This window comes from Callithrix jacchus, chromosome 15, assembly GCF_049354715.1.
Source record: "Callithrix jacchus isolate 240 chromosome 15, calJac240_pri, whole genome shotgun sequence".
In the NCBI taxonomy this organism is placed as follows: Eukaryota; Metazoa; Chordata; class Mammalia; order Primates; family Cebidae; genus Callithrix; species Callithrix jacchus.
The window spans coordinates 22496981-22512119 of NC_133516.1; the positions used below are offsets into that span (position 1 = coordinate 22496981).

The window sequence follows — 15139 nt, forward strand, 5'->3', positions numbered from 1 at the left end:
TACAAAAAGTCACCTGACGTCACGGTGTGTGCCTGTAATCCCAGCTACTTGGAAGGCTGAGGCAGGAGCATCACTTGAACCCAGGAGTCAGAGGTTACAGTGAGCCAAGATCATGCCATTGCGCTCTAGCCTGGGCAACAGAGTGACACTCCATCTCAAAAATACATACATATGGGCCGGGCGTGGTGGCTCAAGCCTGTAATCCCAGCACTTTGGGAGGCCAAGGCAGGTGGATCACGAGGTCAAGAGATCGAGACCATCTTGATCAACATGGTGAAACCCCGTCTCTACTAAAAAGACAAAAAATTACCGGGGCACGGTGGTGCATGCCTGTAATCCCAGCTACTCGGGAGGCTGAGGCAGGAGAATTGCCTGAACCTAGGAGGTGGAGGTTGCGGTGGGCCGAGATCGCGCCATTGCACTCCAGCCTGGGTGACAAAAGCGAAACTCCATCTCAAAAAATAAAAAAAAAATACATATATATATTTATATATATGAGTTAAAGTTGTCTAAAGAAATGCTATAACATTTCTTTAAATATATATGTAATATATATATTTATATGTGTGTATATATATATGTAATATATATATGTATATTCCTATTCTTACTATAGGTAGTGCTTTTGATGGCAGAATTAGGCAGTCTAAAGAACACTCTGTGTTTTCCACTATTGTTCCCAGGTTTACTTGTGGTTAAGTTGGCCATATGACTAGGTTCTGGCCAACAGGATGTGGGAAGAAATGAAAGAAGTCATTTCTATGTTAGCCCTTACAAATCATCTCAGACAATCCTCCGTGCTCTCCAAAGTGACCTCGGAAGCCATGTGTTTCAGGTGGTATAGCTGGGAACAACCTGGGTCTCTGAGTCTCCTGCCTTTGCAAGAGCTCCCAATGCACATCAGACTGCCATGTGACAAGAAAATGACCCTGTGTTATGATTAAGTCCCTGAGATTTGGGGGTTTATTTGCTCAAGCAGCATATCCCATTCCATCTCAACTGATGAAATAATTGAATGCACACTATGTGCCAAGCACTACTCTAAGTGCCCATATATCAACTAATTTTATAATGAGATACACATATTAGCAAACATCATAACATCATGGTAATAGAATGATACTGAAAGACATGCCTAAAATGGCCATTGAACCCCAAATTTACCACACATATCCTTCCAGTATTTCTTCCTCATTCTCTCTGCTCGTTTAAATCTCACCCTAAATTTCATTTCAGATAAGGAACAAAATGGCAAACTGGGTATGTTAAAAGGAAACAACGGAAGAAGTAGTTCTAGTGTGTGTTTATTTTATATAAATGTGTGAATCCAATTTACTTACTAAGAGCATCTTGAGAGCTGTGGATTCCTACAACCTCTCCTGCTGATATAACCTGGTAAATTGACTACTGAAAGCAGATTAATTTTGCCTTCTCTAAATGCAAACACCACTGCTGTTTAGGTGGGCCTCCAAACTGGGAGATAGTAGGTCCCAGTGTCCTGGTGGTGTTTGTGAATTGGACTAGGATTAGAGCTGTTGTAGCAGGATATGTCCTCAACTTGGTTTATTCTGGCCCTTCCTACCATCAAGGATTCTTAGGACCATATGAAGTATGAGAGAGAAAGGAGACTGTCAACAGCTTGTGACAATGAGCAGCAAAGATGTGAGAGCCGGTCCTTCTGCGAGGCACACAATTCAACTCACTCTTACCGAGGAGGATGCTAGCAAGCTAGAAACTAGTCTGGTGTAGGTTCTACTACAAAGACTCACCATGCAGAATTACTCAAGGCATAGTATATGTATTTTTTATTGTACAGGCAAAGTTACAGAATAGGATGAAGGTAGGGATTGTGTTTTTAGTCTAAAACAGAAGTGAAGAGGAAATGCACCAGAACGCAGAGTAAAAAATATTTCCAAGTAGGGGTAGAAAAACCTCAGAACCTGGTGGTGGGGAAGAAAGGGAAGGTACAATTTTGAACATGAAATTGGCTGAAAAGATTATAAGTTGTAAGAGACATAGAAACTTAAAAACAGAAAAAAACGCTAACTTGCAAAAGCTTTTAATGATGGAAAGGTTGAAATAGAGGGAAGAAAAGCAGTGGTGTGCTGCTCAAACAATGGTGTAGGCGTAAATGTTTAACAACTGGCTCTTCCAAAAACAGTGTGTGTACATATGCTCAAGTTTCTTATACATTTCACTATGACTAAATGCTTCATTACTATCAATCCTATTGATTTCAACAAAGAAGCTGCTCAATTCGTTAACCTATAAGTTTAGCCTTGACATGAATATTGGTCGTATTTTCCCATACATTAATGAATAAGAGAAAAGTGAAACAATGAAGACATACATTAGTAAAATTTAAATTAATGATGATGTGCGAGACTTCTTTACTAAATTAGATCATAGTTTTCAATACTGAAAGAATGTTTTCTCAATTTTCTATGTTATTCACAATGTAAAACCACAGACAGAACACACTTTAAAATTTAATCTTTAGTATTATGTTTCCATCACTTTTTAAAATATTTATCTATAACAATGAAAACTCACTAGCCAGAATCATAAAGGAATAATCACTATGGAATAGAATTAAAGGGCATAGTTATTGGTCAATACATACTTTACCACATAAAAGTAAAATAGGGGCCAGGTGCGGTGGCTCACGCCTATAGCCCAGCATTTTCAGAGGCAGAGGCAGGTAGATCACCTGAGATCAAGAGTTTGAGACCAGCCTGGCCAATATGGTAAAAACCCTGTCTCTACTAAAAATACAAAAATTAGCTGGGCATGGTGGCAGGCGCCTGTAATCCCAGCTACTCAGGAGTCTGAGGCAAGAGAATCACTTGAACCTGGTAGGTGGAGGTTGCAGTGAGCCAAAATCGTGCCACTGCACTCCAGCCTGGGCAACAGAACTAGACTCTGTCTTAAAAAAAAAAATAAATAAATAAATATAAAGTAGGATGACAAGGAAAAAAAGATGACAGCTGTGAAAAAGAAATATTGTATCAAATAATAGAAGGAGATCTCATATGTAAGTAGTAGCCTGGTACTTAGCACACTAAATCAGTATTTATGATGCATGTAATCATAATAGTTATTAAAATAGAAAAATCCGAAGGAAGATTGTATCTCTGAATTTATTACAGGGGCAAGAAAAAAAATCAGACAATAAGTTGGCATCTTCAATTTAATGAACGAAGCTTGTTCTCTAAGATACAAGCACAGAACGCATTAAAAATAAGTAAAGGAAATATTTCGATATTTATAATTCAAGAGTATATCCTTAAAACTACATAAAAAGCAGGAAAAGGCAAAAGTGCCACTGCAAAACAAAAGGAAATTTGTGACATGGAATAGACTGCAGTAAAGGCATAAAAGCAGTTTTTTAAGTGATAAATATAGAGGATTTCTAAACAAAGATTAGAAGTACAATTTTAAAACTGCAGCTAGTTCCAGGTGTGGTTTAACTGATTCTTTCCTCCCCTATTCTCACCCCATCACACTCACACACTCCATATCAGAGAGAAATCACTAAAACAATTTCACTGGAGCTGTGTAGTACACAGAATAATGCTGTCCCCAAGGAAGTCTGAATCCTAATCAGAAGCTGTGCATATGGCAAAGGGGAATTAAGTTTGCTGACCACTTGACCTTAGAATACGGAGATTATCCTTGATTATCTAGGTAGGCTGATCAAATCACAAGGATGCTTACATATGGAAAGCGGAGGCGGAAGGGTTAGCGTCAGAGTGATGTGGTATTAGAAAGATTTGACCAGTCACTGCTGGCTTTCAAGATAGAAATGAGCCATAGGCAAAGAAATGTGGGCAGCCTGTCAAAACTGGAAAAGGAAAAATAAAAAAGGATTCTTCCCTGGAGACCCATTTCTTATTTCTGACCTTCAGAGCTATAAGATAATAAATTTGTTCTGTTTTAAGCCACTAATTTGGGGTAATTTGTTACAGCAGCAATAGGAAATGAATACAAGCTGGAATGAAATCTACACAGCACACAAGGCTCTTTGCTGTTTATGCTCATCTACTGCTCCTCACCCCTATACTAATGAGGTTGCCTTCTGTTGGGTGCATTTCATTTTTCTTCTGTATGCGTCTTTGTATTTTTTTAACAAAAAAAAATGACATATTTTAAAGTTTATAATGCAAACTTTCAATACATGCAAAGTGAACAGAAAGTATAATGAAGTCTCAAATACCTACTGGCCAACTTACATGGTTATTAACATTTTGTGATTCTTGCTTCATCTAACCTCTACCCACTTCCCACCCTCCTCATGTAATCATTCTTCGTAGTTTTTTAAATGTAAAATGTTCATAAACAAATCTCAAATGAACAAATCTTTGCTATGCATTTTGACAAATGGATGTGTTCGTGTAACTCAGACTCCTATCAAATATGAAACATTTCCATATTTCTAGAAAGCTCCCCAATGTTCCTCCCCACTCTCCATACCTATGTTTCCTGGTCTAGAGCATCTATAAATGGATGCTCTAAATCAAGCTTGTCCATCCTGTGACCGGCAAGCTGCATGCAGCCCAGGACGGCTTTGAATGCAGCTGAACACAAATTCGTAAACTTTGTTATTGTTTCTCAAAACATCAGTTTTGGCTGGGCACAGTGGCTCACACCTGTAATCCCAGCACTTGGGAGGCTGAGGCGGGTGGATCATCAGAGGTTAAGAGTTCAAGACCAGCCTGACCAACATGGTGAAACCTCATCTCTACTAAAAATACAAAAAATTAGCCTATAATCCCAGCTACTCAGGATGCTGAAGCAGGAGAATCACTTGAACCTGGGAGGCGGAGGTTGTAGTGAAGCTGAGATTGCACCATTTCACTCGAGTCTGGGCAACATTATCAGGTCTTTTTTTATTTTTACTTTTTCAGCTCATCAGCTATCGTTAGTGTATTTTATGTGTGACCCAAGACAATTCCTCTTCTAATGTGGCCAAGGGAAGCCATAAACTTGGACACCCCTGTTCTGAATGTTTCTTTTTTGAGTTCTGTATGTCTTATTAGATTCATTCATGTTGTTACATGTATCAGTAGTTCATTCTTATTTGTTGTTGATTAGTATTTCCTTGCATAAATTTCCTTTCATTTTCTCACTGGTGCACATTTCATTTGGCTCCAGTTTTGAATTATTGTGAAAAAGTTGCTATGAACATTTTTGCATAAGCCTTTCTATGAACACATATTTTTATTTCTCCTAGATAAATCCCTGACAGTGGAATTGTTGGACTGAAAGGGAGGTATATATTTAACTTTATAAGAAAATGCCAAATATTTTTCCAAAGTGGTTGCACCATTTTACATTCCTACCCTTGGTTATTGACAGTTCTGTTGCTTCACATCCTTGCCAAAATTTTGCATTTCTCTGATGACTAGTAACATTGAGCACTTTGTGTTCGTTGGCCATACACATATACATCTTCCTTTGTGCAATGTCTGCATGTTTGCCCATTTTTTAATGGATTGTTCATTTTAGTACTGAATTATGGGAATTTCCTACATAACGTGAATATAAATCCTTTGTCAGATACACATTCTAAAAACATTTTCTTCCAATTTGAAGTTTTCCTATTCATCTTATCATTGCTGTTACTTGGTGAACAGGAGTATTTTAGTTTGATAAAGTCCAATTAAGGATTTTTAAAAATTTTATGGTGTTACTTTCTGTGACATAAGAAATATTTGCCTATTCCTCATTGCAAAGATGCCACATTTTCTTCAATAAGCTCCATAGTTTTTACTTTTACATTTAGGGCTATGTCCCAGGTTACAATTTTTGTTCATGTTTACTAATTTTGTGTATGGTATAAAGTTATACTATTTTTTTGTATAGCATGTGCATTCTTTTTGTATATTAATGTCCAGTTGCTCCAGCACCATTCATTAAAAAGACTTCTTTTGGCCAGGCGTGGTGGCTCACACCTGTAATCCCAGCACTTTGGGAGGCTGAAGTGGGTGGATCACCTGAAGTCAGGAGTTCAAAACCAGCCTGACCAACATGGAGAAACCTCGTCTCTTTAAAAAAAAAAAAAAGACTTCTTTCCCTATTGAATTGCTTCGGTGATTTTGTCAAAAGCCAATTAACTGCAGAAATGGATATCTATTTCTGAACCCTTTATTCTGGTCTATTTATCAATTTGGCCTAATCAATACATCACCTTGATTACAATTGTTTTATAATAAGTATTGAGGTTGGGTATGTTTATAAGTGTTCTGGCTTTGATCTGAGCTCTTTGCATTTCTATATAAATTTTGAATATTTTGTCAATTTCTATAAAAAGTGTCTGCTGGTATTGTGTTGTAAATGGATTGAGTATATAGACTAATTTGGGGGAAATTGGTATCTTAACAATATTGAGTCTTCTATTCCACAAACACAGTATACCTCTCCATTTATTATGGTCTTCAATTTCTTTTGAAAATGTTATAAAACATTTTTGTTTTGTGTGGAGTTCTGTGTGGAGGTTTTGCAAGTCTTTTGGTAAATTTATAGCTAATTACGTTTTTTTTAATGCAATTGTGAATGAAATTTTTTTCATTTAATTTCCAAGTGATATTAATTTCCAATGACTGCTGTAACAAGCAAGTAACCTCAAACTGGGTGGATTAAACCAGCACAAATTATTCTCTTTGCAATCTGAAGACCAGAAGTTTGTAAACTGTATCACTGGGCTGAAATCAAGATGTTAGTATGCTGCATTCCTGCTGGAGGCTCTAAAGGAGAATTCCTTGTTTGTTTATTCCATCTTCTGGTGGCTACCACATTCCTTGGCTTATGCCTGCATCACTCAAACTCTGCCTCTGTCTTTACATTGCCTTCTCCTCTGAATATGTGTGAAAACCTCCCTCTCATAATGATATATTCAATGGCATTTAGGGCCTACCTGGATAATCTAGTATAATCTCCCCATCTCAATATCCTTAGCTTAATCACATCTGTAAAGACCCTTTTTCCAAATAAGGTAACATTCACAAGTTCCAAGGATTAAGATCTGATGTCTGTGCAGGTATTTTTGAAAGTATATAGAAACAGAATTTGTTTATGTTGGGTTTATAGTCTGAGGTCCTCCTTCATTCGCTACTTCTGGTGTTTGCTTTTTATTAATTTCTTAGGGTTTTCTATGTAATCAGCCATGGCAGCTGAAAATATTATGCCTTACATTTCTTGTTCTTGCATTATTGCACTGAATGTAGTATATTTAGTCTTAAAAATGTAGGCTGGGTGCAGTGGCTTACACCTACAATCCCAGCACTTTGGGAGGCTGAGGCAGGAGGATCTCTTGAGCTCATGAGTTCAAGACCAGCATGAGCAACATAGGAGACCCAGTCTCAAAAAAGAAAAAAAAAATTAAAAATTAGCCAGGCACGGTGACATATACCTATAGTCCCACCTACTTGGGGGGCCAAAGAGGGCAGACCCCTTGAGCCCAAGAGTTTGAGGCTGCAGTGAGCCATGATCATGCCACTGCACTCTAGCCTGGGAAACAGAGCAAGATGCTGTCTCAAAATAAATAAATAAACAAACGTTATAAAACAATGTGGATTTAATCATTAACAAACACTTGCAAGTTCTTGCACAGTTTCACAAAGGTTAATGTGACCCAAAGCTTCACCTTCATAAAGCTAACTCTCAAATCTGTATTGCAAGCCTCATCTCCCGGTGGAACTCCAAGACTTGATTTCTCACTACCACCTGAATAACCCATGAACACTGCAGCATCAACCATCATTGCAAAGCCAGCATTTTCATTCCCTTGTAATCAGCTTTTCCATATTTGTGACTGCTACTAATAATGTCAGTTCACTTTAACTTGAAACCCATTATCGTCTGATTCCTCTTCCTAATTTTTTCATTTAGTTTTTCATTGTTTTAAATACTCAGAATTATCCTTCAAATGATCTCTCACTCCCCATTGACAAGCTTTAGTTCAGAGCCCTCACACTTGACTTTCTTACTAGCCCCCATCCAGTCTTCCTGACCCTGTTTCCTTCTTCACAAATTCATCCTTTTCTGTTTCTCCAGGATTATCTTTTTTAAGCCCACTTGATTACGCTATAGTCTGCCTCTGTAGCAGGTACTGCTGCTACCCCTTACTTAGTCCTCAGCTTGTACTACCTCACATTAATGCTTACTTTTTATGTATGCCTGTCTTCCTAACCAAACCATAGCTAGTTGAGGGCAGGAACTATGGTTTACTCATTTAAAAAAAACATCCTCTGGCTGGGCATGGTGCCTCACACCTGTAATCCTAGCACTTTGGGAGGCCGAGGCAGGCAGATCACTTGAGGTCAGGAGTTTGAAATCAGCCTGCCCAAAATGGTGAAACCCCCGTCTCTACTAAAAATACAATTAGCCAGGCTTGGTGGTGCTCACCTGTAACCCCAGCTACTCAGGAGACTGAGGCAAGAGAATCACTTGACCCAGGGAGGTGGAGGTTTCAGTGAACCAAGATCGCACCACTGCACTCCAGCCTAGGCGACAGAGTGAGACTCTGTCTCAAATATGTATATATCCTCAGACTAGGGTTCATAGGAAGTGATTGTGAATGTTTGTTAACAAGGATTATAACATGCTTTTCTGAGGGCTGGGGAAGAGTTTGATAATGATGATGGTGCAAATATGTGTGACTTCAGCTAATTGTTTGCTTCTCTAGGAAACCACAGAGGAGGAGTACAGTATTAAGGAACTTGGAGATCTCCCAGGAAGAACTTTGCAAAAGCTTTTATGTAAAAATTTAAATATAAAATTTATAAAAACAATTTGAAACATTTCAATTTCCAGTAACACCTCTCACTACCTTCCTTTCTGATTCATTGGATAATTCTGAAAGGGTCCCTTTTTTTGTCAAGGTAAATATTTTGAGTTTTACCTGGTGAATTGCTCAATTCCAAGCTGAACTGGAAAATTCAGTTTAAAATAGTAAAATTATATCATGATTTCTGGATCAGAAAAGTATTTTTAACATCTATTTTTAAAAGTTATTAATACACAAGTTCAGAGGATTAAAGGGTAAGTCTCCCTCCCACTCATGACCTACTATTTTCAAGTCCTTCCTTGACTCTGCCCTTCACTACAGCTTATCAACTCAAATATTTTTGTAGGTTAGGCATGTAACATAAATGAGTAATGCAAGTGTGTTTGTTGTATAATATCATATTAAATTGTATTCTTTCAACATAATATAATTCACTTATATAATTGCATTCTTTTGCCAACAAAAAAAAAAATAGGTCTTTCTCATTATTTTGGAAATGGCTGACCCTCTCAGTCCTTCATTTTCTCTCACTTTTGATATGGTAGTCATCCAACAGTTTCTTCCTGCTTGCTGCACAGACAAAGTCAATTCACTGAGACCATGGCATTGCAGTAGAGAGAGTTTAGTTGATTCAAGGCCAACCTATACAGGAGAACTGGGGTTATCACTCAAATCAGTCTCCCTGAAGGCTCTGAGGTTAGGGGTTTTTATGGACAATTTAGTGGGCAGCGGGGTAGGGAATGGGTGCTGCTGATTCGTTGGGGATGAAATCATGGGAAAACAATCCTGTGTGCTGAATCCACCTCTGGTTGGGGCCACAGGATCAGTTCAGTCATGAGTCATATGTCTCAGTGGGGTTAGTCTGAAAGATATCACACACACAAAAAAAAGTCTTAGGTTCTATAGTAATGATGTCATCTACAGGAGCAACTGGGGAGGTGACAAATCTTGTGACCTCTGGTCACATTGATTCCTGAGCAGGAAGGGTCTATAGAAACTATACCTACATCTTAGCACAGGTCAGGCCCCTCCCATGATCCTATTCTCATGGCCTTTCTTACAAATGTGGTTTTTGGTCCCAGAGCAAGGAGGTAGTTAGTTTTAGGGAGGGACTATCATAATCCTTGCTTTCAATTTACACTATAAACTGTATTCCTCTCAAAGTTAACTTGGCTTAAGTCCAGGAATGACCAAGGACAGCTTGGAGGTCAGAAGCAAGATGGAGTCAACTATGTCACATTTCTCTTACTATAATAATTTTGCCAAGGCAGTTTCAATATAAGTAGTGGTTCCCTTTCCTCTTGATTTTTACTAAGAAAAGTGGAAGCACAAGCTTCAAGATAAATAGTAATTGATGTGTTCAGTTTCAGTAAGATGAAGGAGTGTGAACTACTGAAGAGGACATGAGTGCCTGAAGGATAAAACTACTTCTTGGCTCCTGTTCCAAGACATTTTTTTGATTTTTTGTACATAAAAATTGAATGTTGATGTTGTTAGGCCTCCTGATAATTTAATGTGATTTTTTTAAAAAGTAAAATTTCTTGATTTTTATTTTGGCAACAAATGTAGGTTTTTTTGTTTTGTTTTGCTTTGTTTTTTGAGGCAGAGTCTCACTCTGTAACCCAGGTTGGAGTGCAGAGGCACAATGTTGGCTCATTGCAACCTCTGCCTCCTGGGTTCAAGCCATTCTTCTGTCTCAGTCTCTCGAGTAGCTGGGACTACAGGCACATGCCACCACACCCAGCTAATTTTTGTATTTTTAGTAGAGATGGGATTTCACTCAAACTCCTGACCTAGTGATTCACCTGCCTCAGCCCCCCAAAGTGCTGGGATTACAGGCGTGAGCCACCACACTTGGCCCAAATGTAGTATTATTTTTAAAACACTGGATAGGCCAACAGTGTCCAAGCCAAACAAAACAGTTCTGTGGGCTGAATTTGGACCAATGGTGGCAGTTTTATTATACAACAGTTTGTTTTTTTTTCATGTGCAATACTATGTATATATGGGAGATTATTCCTTATCAGGACACACAGACCTAAAGCATAGGTTTTCATGGCTAGTATGGATGTAATATATTTGTCTAGTTCCCATACATTGAACATTTATATTGATTCCAATCTTTTGCCATTTCATAAAGTGCAGAAATAAACATCATTATGCATACATCTTTGCATATGTGGGAATGATTCCACAGGATAAATGCCTAGAAGTAGAATTGTAAAACAAGGGTTTCATAAAACATAACGATAACCACATATAAAAGGTGATGGTGGTTAGTTTCTCCTTTTTTTTGGTTAAAGTCTTTTCTCCCTAATTTTTATTTTTTATTGTTGTTAAAGTCTTTTGGTTTCTTGAATTTTATTTTCTAAAGTAACAAGGAAGTAACGATTACAAAGACTTTTTGTACAATCCTACAATCCTACAGTTTTAATGGGTTGGTACATCAAGTTACTACTTGCCACTGAAACAGACATCAAAATAAATAAAGAAAATTCCAAGAGTCCTGCATTAAAGAAGCTTGCTATCAATGGCTAGGTCTACACTTGGTGGTATGGTGAATGCATGGGTCCAGACTTACGATTCTGACAATTAAGGGAAAAGGAATTTTCTTTATGTTCTGCATATTTGTGTATGTGTGTGGCATGGGGCGGGAGGCGGTGACCGGGAGGAAGATCCCTGAAGTAAAGATGATGCACAAGACCCTTTGATTTTAGTCCCTAAAAATTGGCTTCATAGCCTTTCACAGGCCACATCCCTTTTATGGGTCCTAGTTTCCTTGTAAAACATAAAAGGTTTGTGTTGGAAGAGGAAAGAGTATTTAAATCCATGGAGCTGACTTAGATTACCTAAGGAGAGAATGTAGATAGATAGGGAGAGGAGCTCAAGATGGCCGAGATCTGGAACTGTCCAACATTAAGAAGTTTGGGAGAGGAGCCAGCAAAGGGGCCTGGGAGCAGCAGCTCCGGAGAAAAAGGAAAATGTGATGCTCTCATAGCCAAGAGAGGCAAAGTAGTTGAAAGAGTGCTCAGCACTCGGCATTCGAGCTGAATGTTGCGGCAGGCTCACTGACCACAAAAATACGTAGCTGGTGGAGGCCCTGAGGAGGACCATTTCAACACACTGGCGGGCTTAAGAGTCCGAAGAAAGTTTGTTTAAACAGTTAATGAACCAGTCATTTTGACGCCTTTTATAAACCACACAAGCTTATTTCAAACCCGTTACTGGCCTAATTGATAAGTCCCTTTCCGATCTGATCCTCGGAGATTCTAAGGGACTTAACCTATCCATGACTCTTCCTCCTGCTTCTCACCTCCCAAGACTGCCCTATGGATGTGAACGGGCTTTCAAACAGACGCCGAACAGAGAGAGCAGGCAAACGTGCAAGCATTAGTGTGTATTACTCTATTACCGTATTCACCTGGCACTCTAGTTTCCTTCATGCTCCCTCAATAACCAACTCACTAAATTCATGGCTCCCGGTAAGCATTCATCAATCCTCATTTCACGCCTTTAGCCCTTCCCGTCTCGCCCAACTCTTGCTACCTACCCTGGCAAAATCTTTAACCTGCGAGCCTAATTTTGAATTCCAAACCTGAAGCAAGAGGGCGGGCCAGGAGGAAGGCGACGGAATGCGCAAGGCAGTTCCCGAGGCACTGTGCGCATGCGCTGGTCCTCCGCGGACCGTTCGTGCTGTCCTCCTAGAAAGGGTGAAGTGGTTGTTTCCGTGACGGACTGAATACGGGTGCCTGTTAGGCTCTTGCGGAAGTCCATGCGCCATTGGGAGGGCCTCGCCAGCGACTCTGTGCCCTTGCTGCTGAGGGCCTCTTCCTGGGTCATTCCTGGACCAGGAGCCGGGCTGGGGCTCATACGGGGGCTCCCGCGTGGCCATCTCGGCGTCTGCGTGACCTCCCCCTCCGCGGGATGTGGCGACTACGTCGGGCCGCTGTGGCCTGGTAAGTGCACGCTCTGATCTGGCCCCGTTAATTCTGGGACCTCTTGAGAGTGGGGTTGTCTTGTCTTTATCTCCAAAATGTGCAGATAACTCTCAGGCCAGGCCGAGGGCTGTTGGAGAATTCCCAGATATTCTTGAGGACCCGGAATGACAGGAGCGCTGGCTGGACTTAGGTTCGGAGCCGGCTTCGGTACTGGCCCTTATTCTGTGGCCCTATCCAACTCGAGAATTCTGGACGCCTCTCAATCTTGGCCCGTCTCTATTGTCCTTTTGTCTCTGCCCTTTACACCCTTGTGTCCTCTGTTCTGTCTCTAGTTGCCTTTTTTGCCTTTTTTTCTGTCCTCTCCCTGCCAGGTTTGGCTCTGTCCGTGAGTCACCTCCCACATTTCTCCTAACTGTCGCTGTCTTCTCTTTCTTCCATTTCCACGCCATGTGTACGTTGCGCCTTCAGTTACTTGGCCTCTTCTCTCGGTTAAAGGGGTGTCTGTCTCTTTCCCTTGACGGCTGATTGGAGTCAGAACTAGAGCGGTGACGCACACAGTGTGAGACATGGTGATTCGAGATGCCTTCTCAATAGCAGCTTTTTTCTGTGTTTAGGGAGGGAGACTTGATTTTTTTGATGCAAAGTGGTGAACGTGGCACCACCCTTCTAATCACAATCATTGTTGTTCTGGGGTGGTTTGATTCTAAATAGAAAAATCATAGAAATCTTTTCATTTCTGTGCGTTACTATATGCATTGTAATGAAGTTAAGTTGGATTTTATACGTAATTTTATTTTACTATCCTTAGATACCTTCCAGCTTAACTCATTGTTACAGGCATTTGGTAGGAAGTAATATGCATCAAAGTAAGTTAGAAAAACTTGGTTTTCCTGAATTAACTCAACTTCTAAACACTTGAATTTTTTCTAGACCTTTTTAAGTGGTGTAGATAATGTATCGTGTTTATAAATAATGGAATCCATTTGTTTTATATTGGTTAACTGGAGTCCAAATGCAGAACTAGATGACATAAAATAGTTACGGTGTTAGTCAATTAGAACTATTGCATAAGTGTTTTTACTCTCATGGAATTTTAGTCTTTGAGGAAGTTCACAGCCCTGGGTATTAAAGTTATTTACAACCTTTGCATTTCTACTTCTCTATATTTAGTAGGGAAATATCTGATTTTCTTTAAATAAAAAAAGACTGCAGAAGATATCATTCTCTGTTGGAGCAATTAAGATGTGTAGGAAGAACTACAAAGATGAAGTTTTAAAACAAACTGATTTATAAGTTTTTTTAATTTAACTGGATGTAATTGGGCTAAATTATTTCTAAAGTTAGCATGGATGTCATTGAGTCATGACTTAAAAATGTCTCCTGGTGATGGCACAGTTTAGCTACCTAAAGAAGTGGAGATGTGGGAAGACAGAAGCCCCAAGCTCTGGAATTTGCCTTTTGCTGTAGTTCCTTTGCATGTTGTAAAAGAACACAGTTAAATTCCTACTCCTTAACAGATGAGAACATACGCCTTTTTTTTACATACATATATAAAAACATGCTCGTGGACATGTGAAAACATCAATACTAACATTTGGTGCAATAAATAATTTGCATACAATTATTTTTAAAATATTTACATATTAGGAAATAATGTATTAATAAAAGTTATGGTAAAGGAACAAGAGAGAAGATGATTTCTGGGGGAAACCTATTTTGGATCATATTTGATTTTTAATTTACACTGAATATTGAAGTCTGTATTCAAAATTCTTTTCCTTTAGAATGGTAAAGGCGTTCCTACAGTTTCTTCTAATGTAATTCTTTGTTGCTGCTGAGAATTCTCATGACAATCTGACTTTTTCATTTTTGTGAGTCTCTTGTTTTTCCCTTCATGGAACCTGTTAGAGTCTTGACCTTATTGTTTATCCTAAATTTCTCAAGGCTTTGACCAGGTTTGGGTTTGGTTTTGTTTTCTTTTGCTGCTCATCTGACTTGGCACTCAATGGGCCTTTGCCTTTATGTTTCTTCATTTCGGAGAAGTTTTTTTCTCTTATTTTTTTATTTCCTTCCTTTCATTTTTCCTGTTCTTTTTCTTTCTAGACATCTCTTAGATGGATAGTGATCCTCTTAGATTGATCCGTTATGTCCGTGATTTCCAAAATAATATATGTACACATTATCTGTTGAAAAGTATACATATACGCTACTATGTATGCACACTTTTTTTATTTTTAAATTGTGTATGTATCTACTAATTATTTGCATCATAGGCCAACTCTTAAAGGATAAGATGCAAAAAAAATACTGCATCTATAAGCTTCAGTACCTTCTTGCTGAATCCCAGGAGATCCTTTTGTCCATACCGCAGGATGCATTTCACCCCCATTCTCCCACTCCCTTCGGATACCAC

The 15139-nt window shown here is 39.1% G+C and overlaps 3 protein-coding genes across 10 annotated transcripts in view; 1 reads left to right on the forward strand and 2 right to left on the reverse strand.

The window, feature by feature from the left end:
- Positions 1–13232, reverse strand: part of ATP13A4 (ATPase 13A4) — a 206684-nt gene extending 193452 nt beyond the window's left edge. For all 4 annotated transcript variants that reach the window (XM_054245487.2, XM_054245488.2, XM_054245485.2 and 1 more), the window contains exon 1: positions 12335–13232. The gene's annotated coding sequence lies outside the window, so the exon portion shown is untranslated. The remainder of the gene's footprint in view (positions 1–12334) is intronic.
- LOC144579506 (uncharacterized) lies at positions 9219–12690 on the reverse strand. Of its 2 annotated transcripts, none has more exons than XM_078350525.1 (3): positions 12384–12690; positions 9592–9650; positions 9219–9430 (listed from the first exon to the last, which is right to left on the reverse strand). In XM_078350525.1, exons 1-2 carry the CDS (start codon positions 12678–12680, stop codon positions 9621–9623), a joined length of 327 nt encoding a protein of 108 aa, XP_078206651.1. In that variant the 5' UTR covers positions 12681–12690; the 3' UTR covers positions 9219–9430; positions 9592–9620. The 2 variants fall into 2 exon arrangements, with proteins under 2 accessions (XP_078206651.1, XP_078206650.1); XM_078350524.1 differs by having other exon boundaries at positions 12339–12690.
- The window catches only part of OPA1 (OPA1 mitochondrial dynamin like GTPase), a 100711-nt gene continuing 98114 nt past the window's right edge, over positions 12543–15139 (forward strand). For all 4 annotated transcript variants that reach the window (XM_035274847.3, XM_035274849.3, XM_035274848.3 and 1 more), the window contains exon 1: positions 12543–12744. In XM_035274847.3, coding sequence (XP_035130738.1) covers positions 12713–12744 — 32 coding nt within the window. In that variant the 5' untranslated portion in view covers positions 12543–12712. The remainder of the gene's footprint in view (positions 12745–15139) is intronic.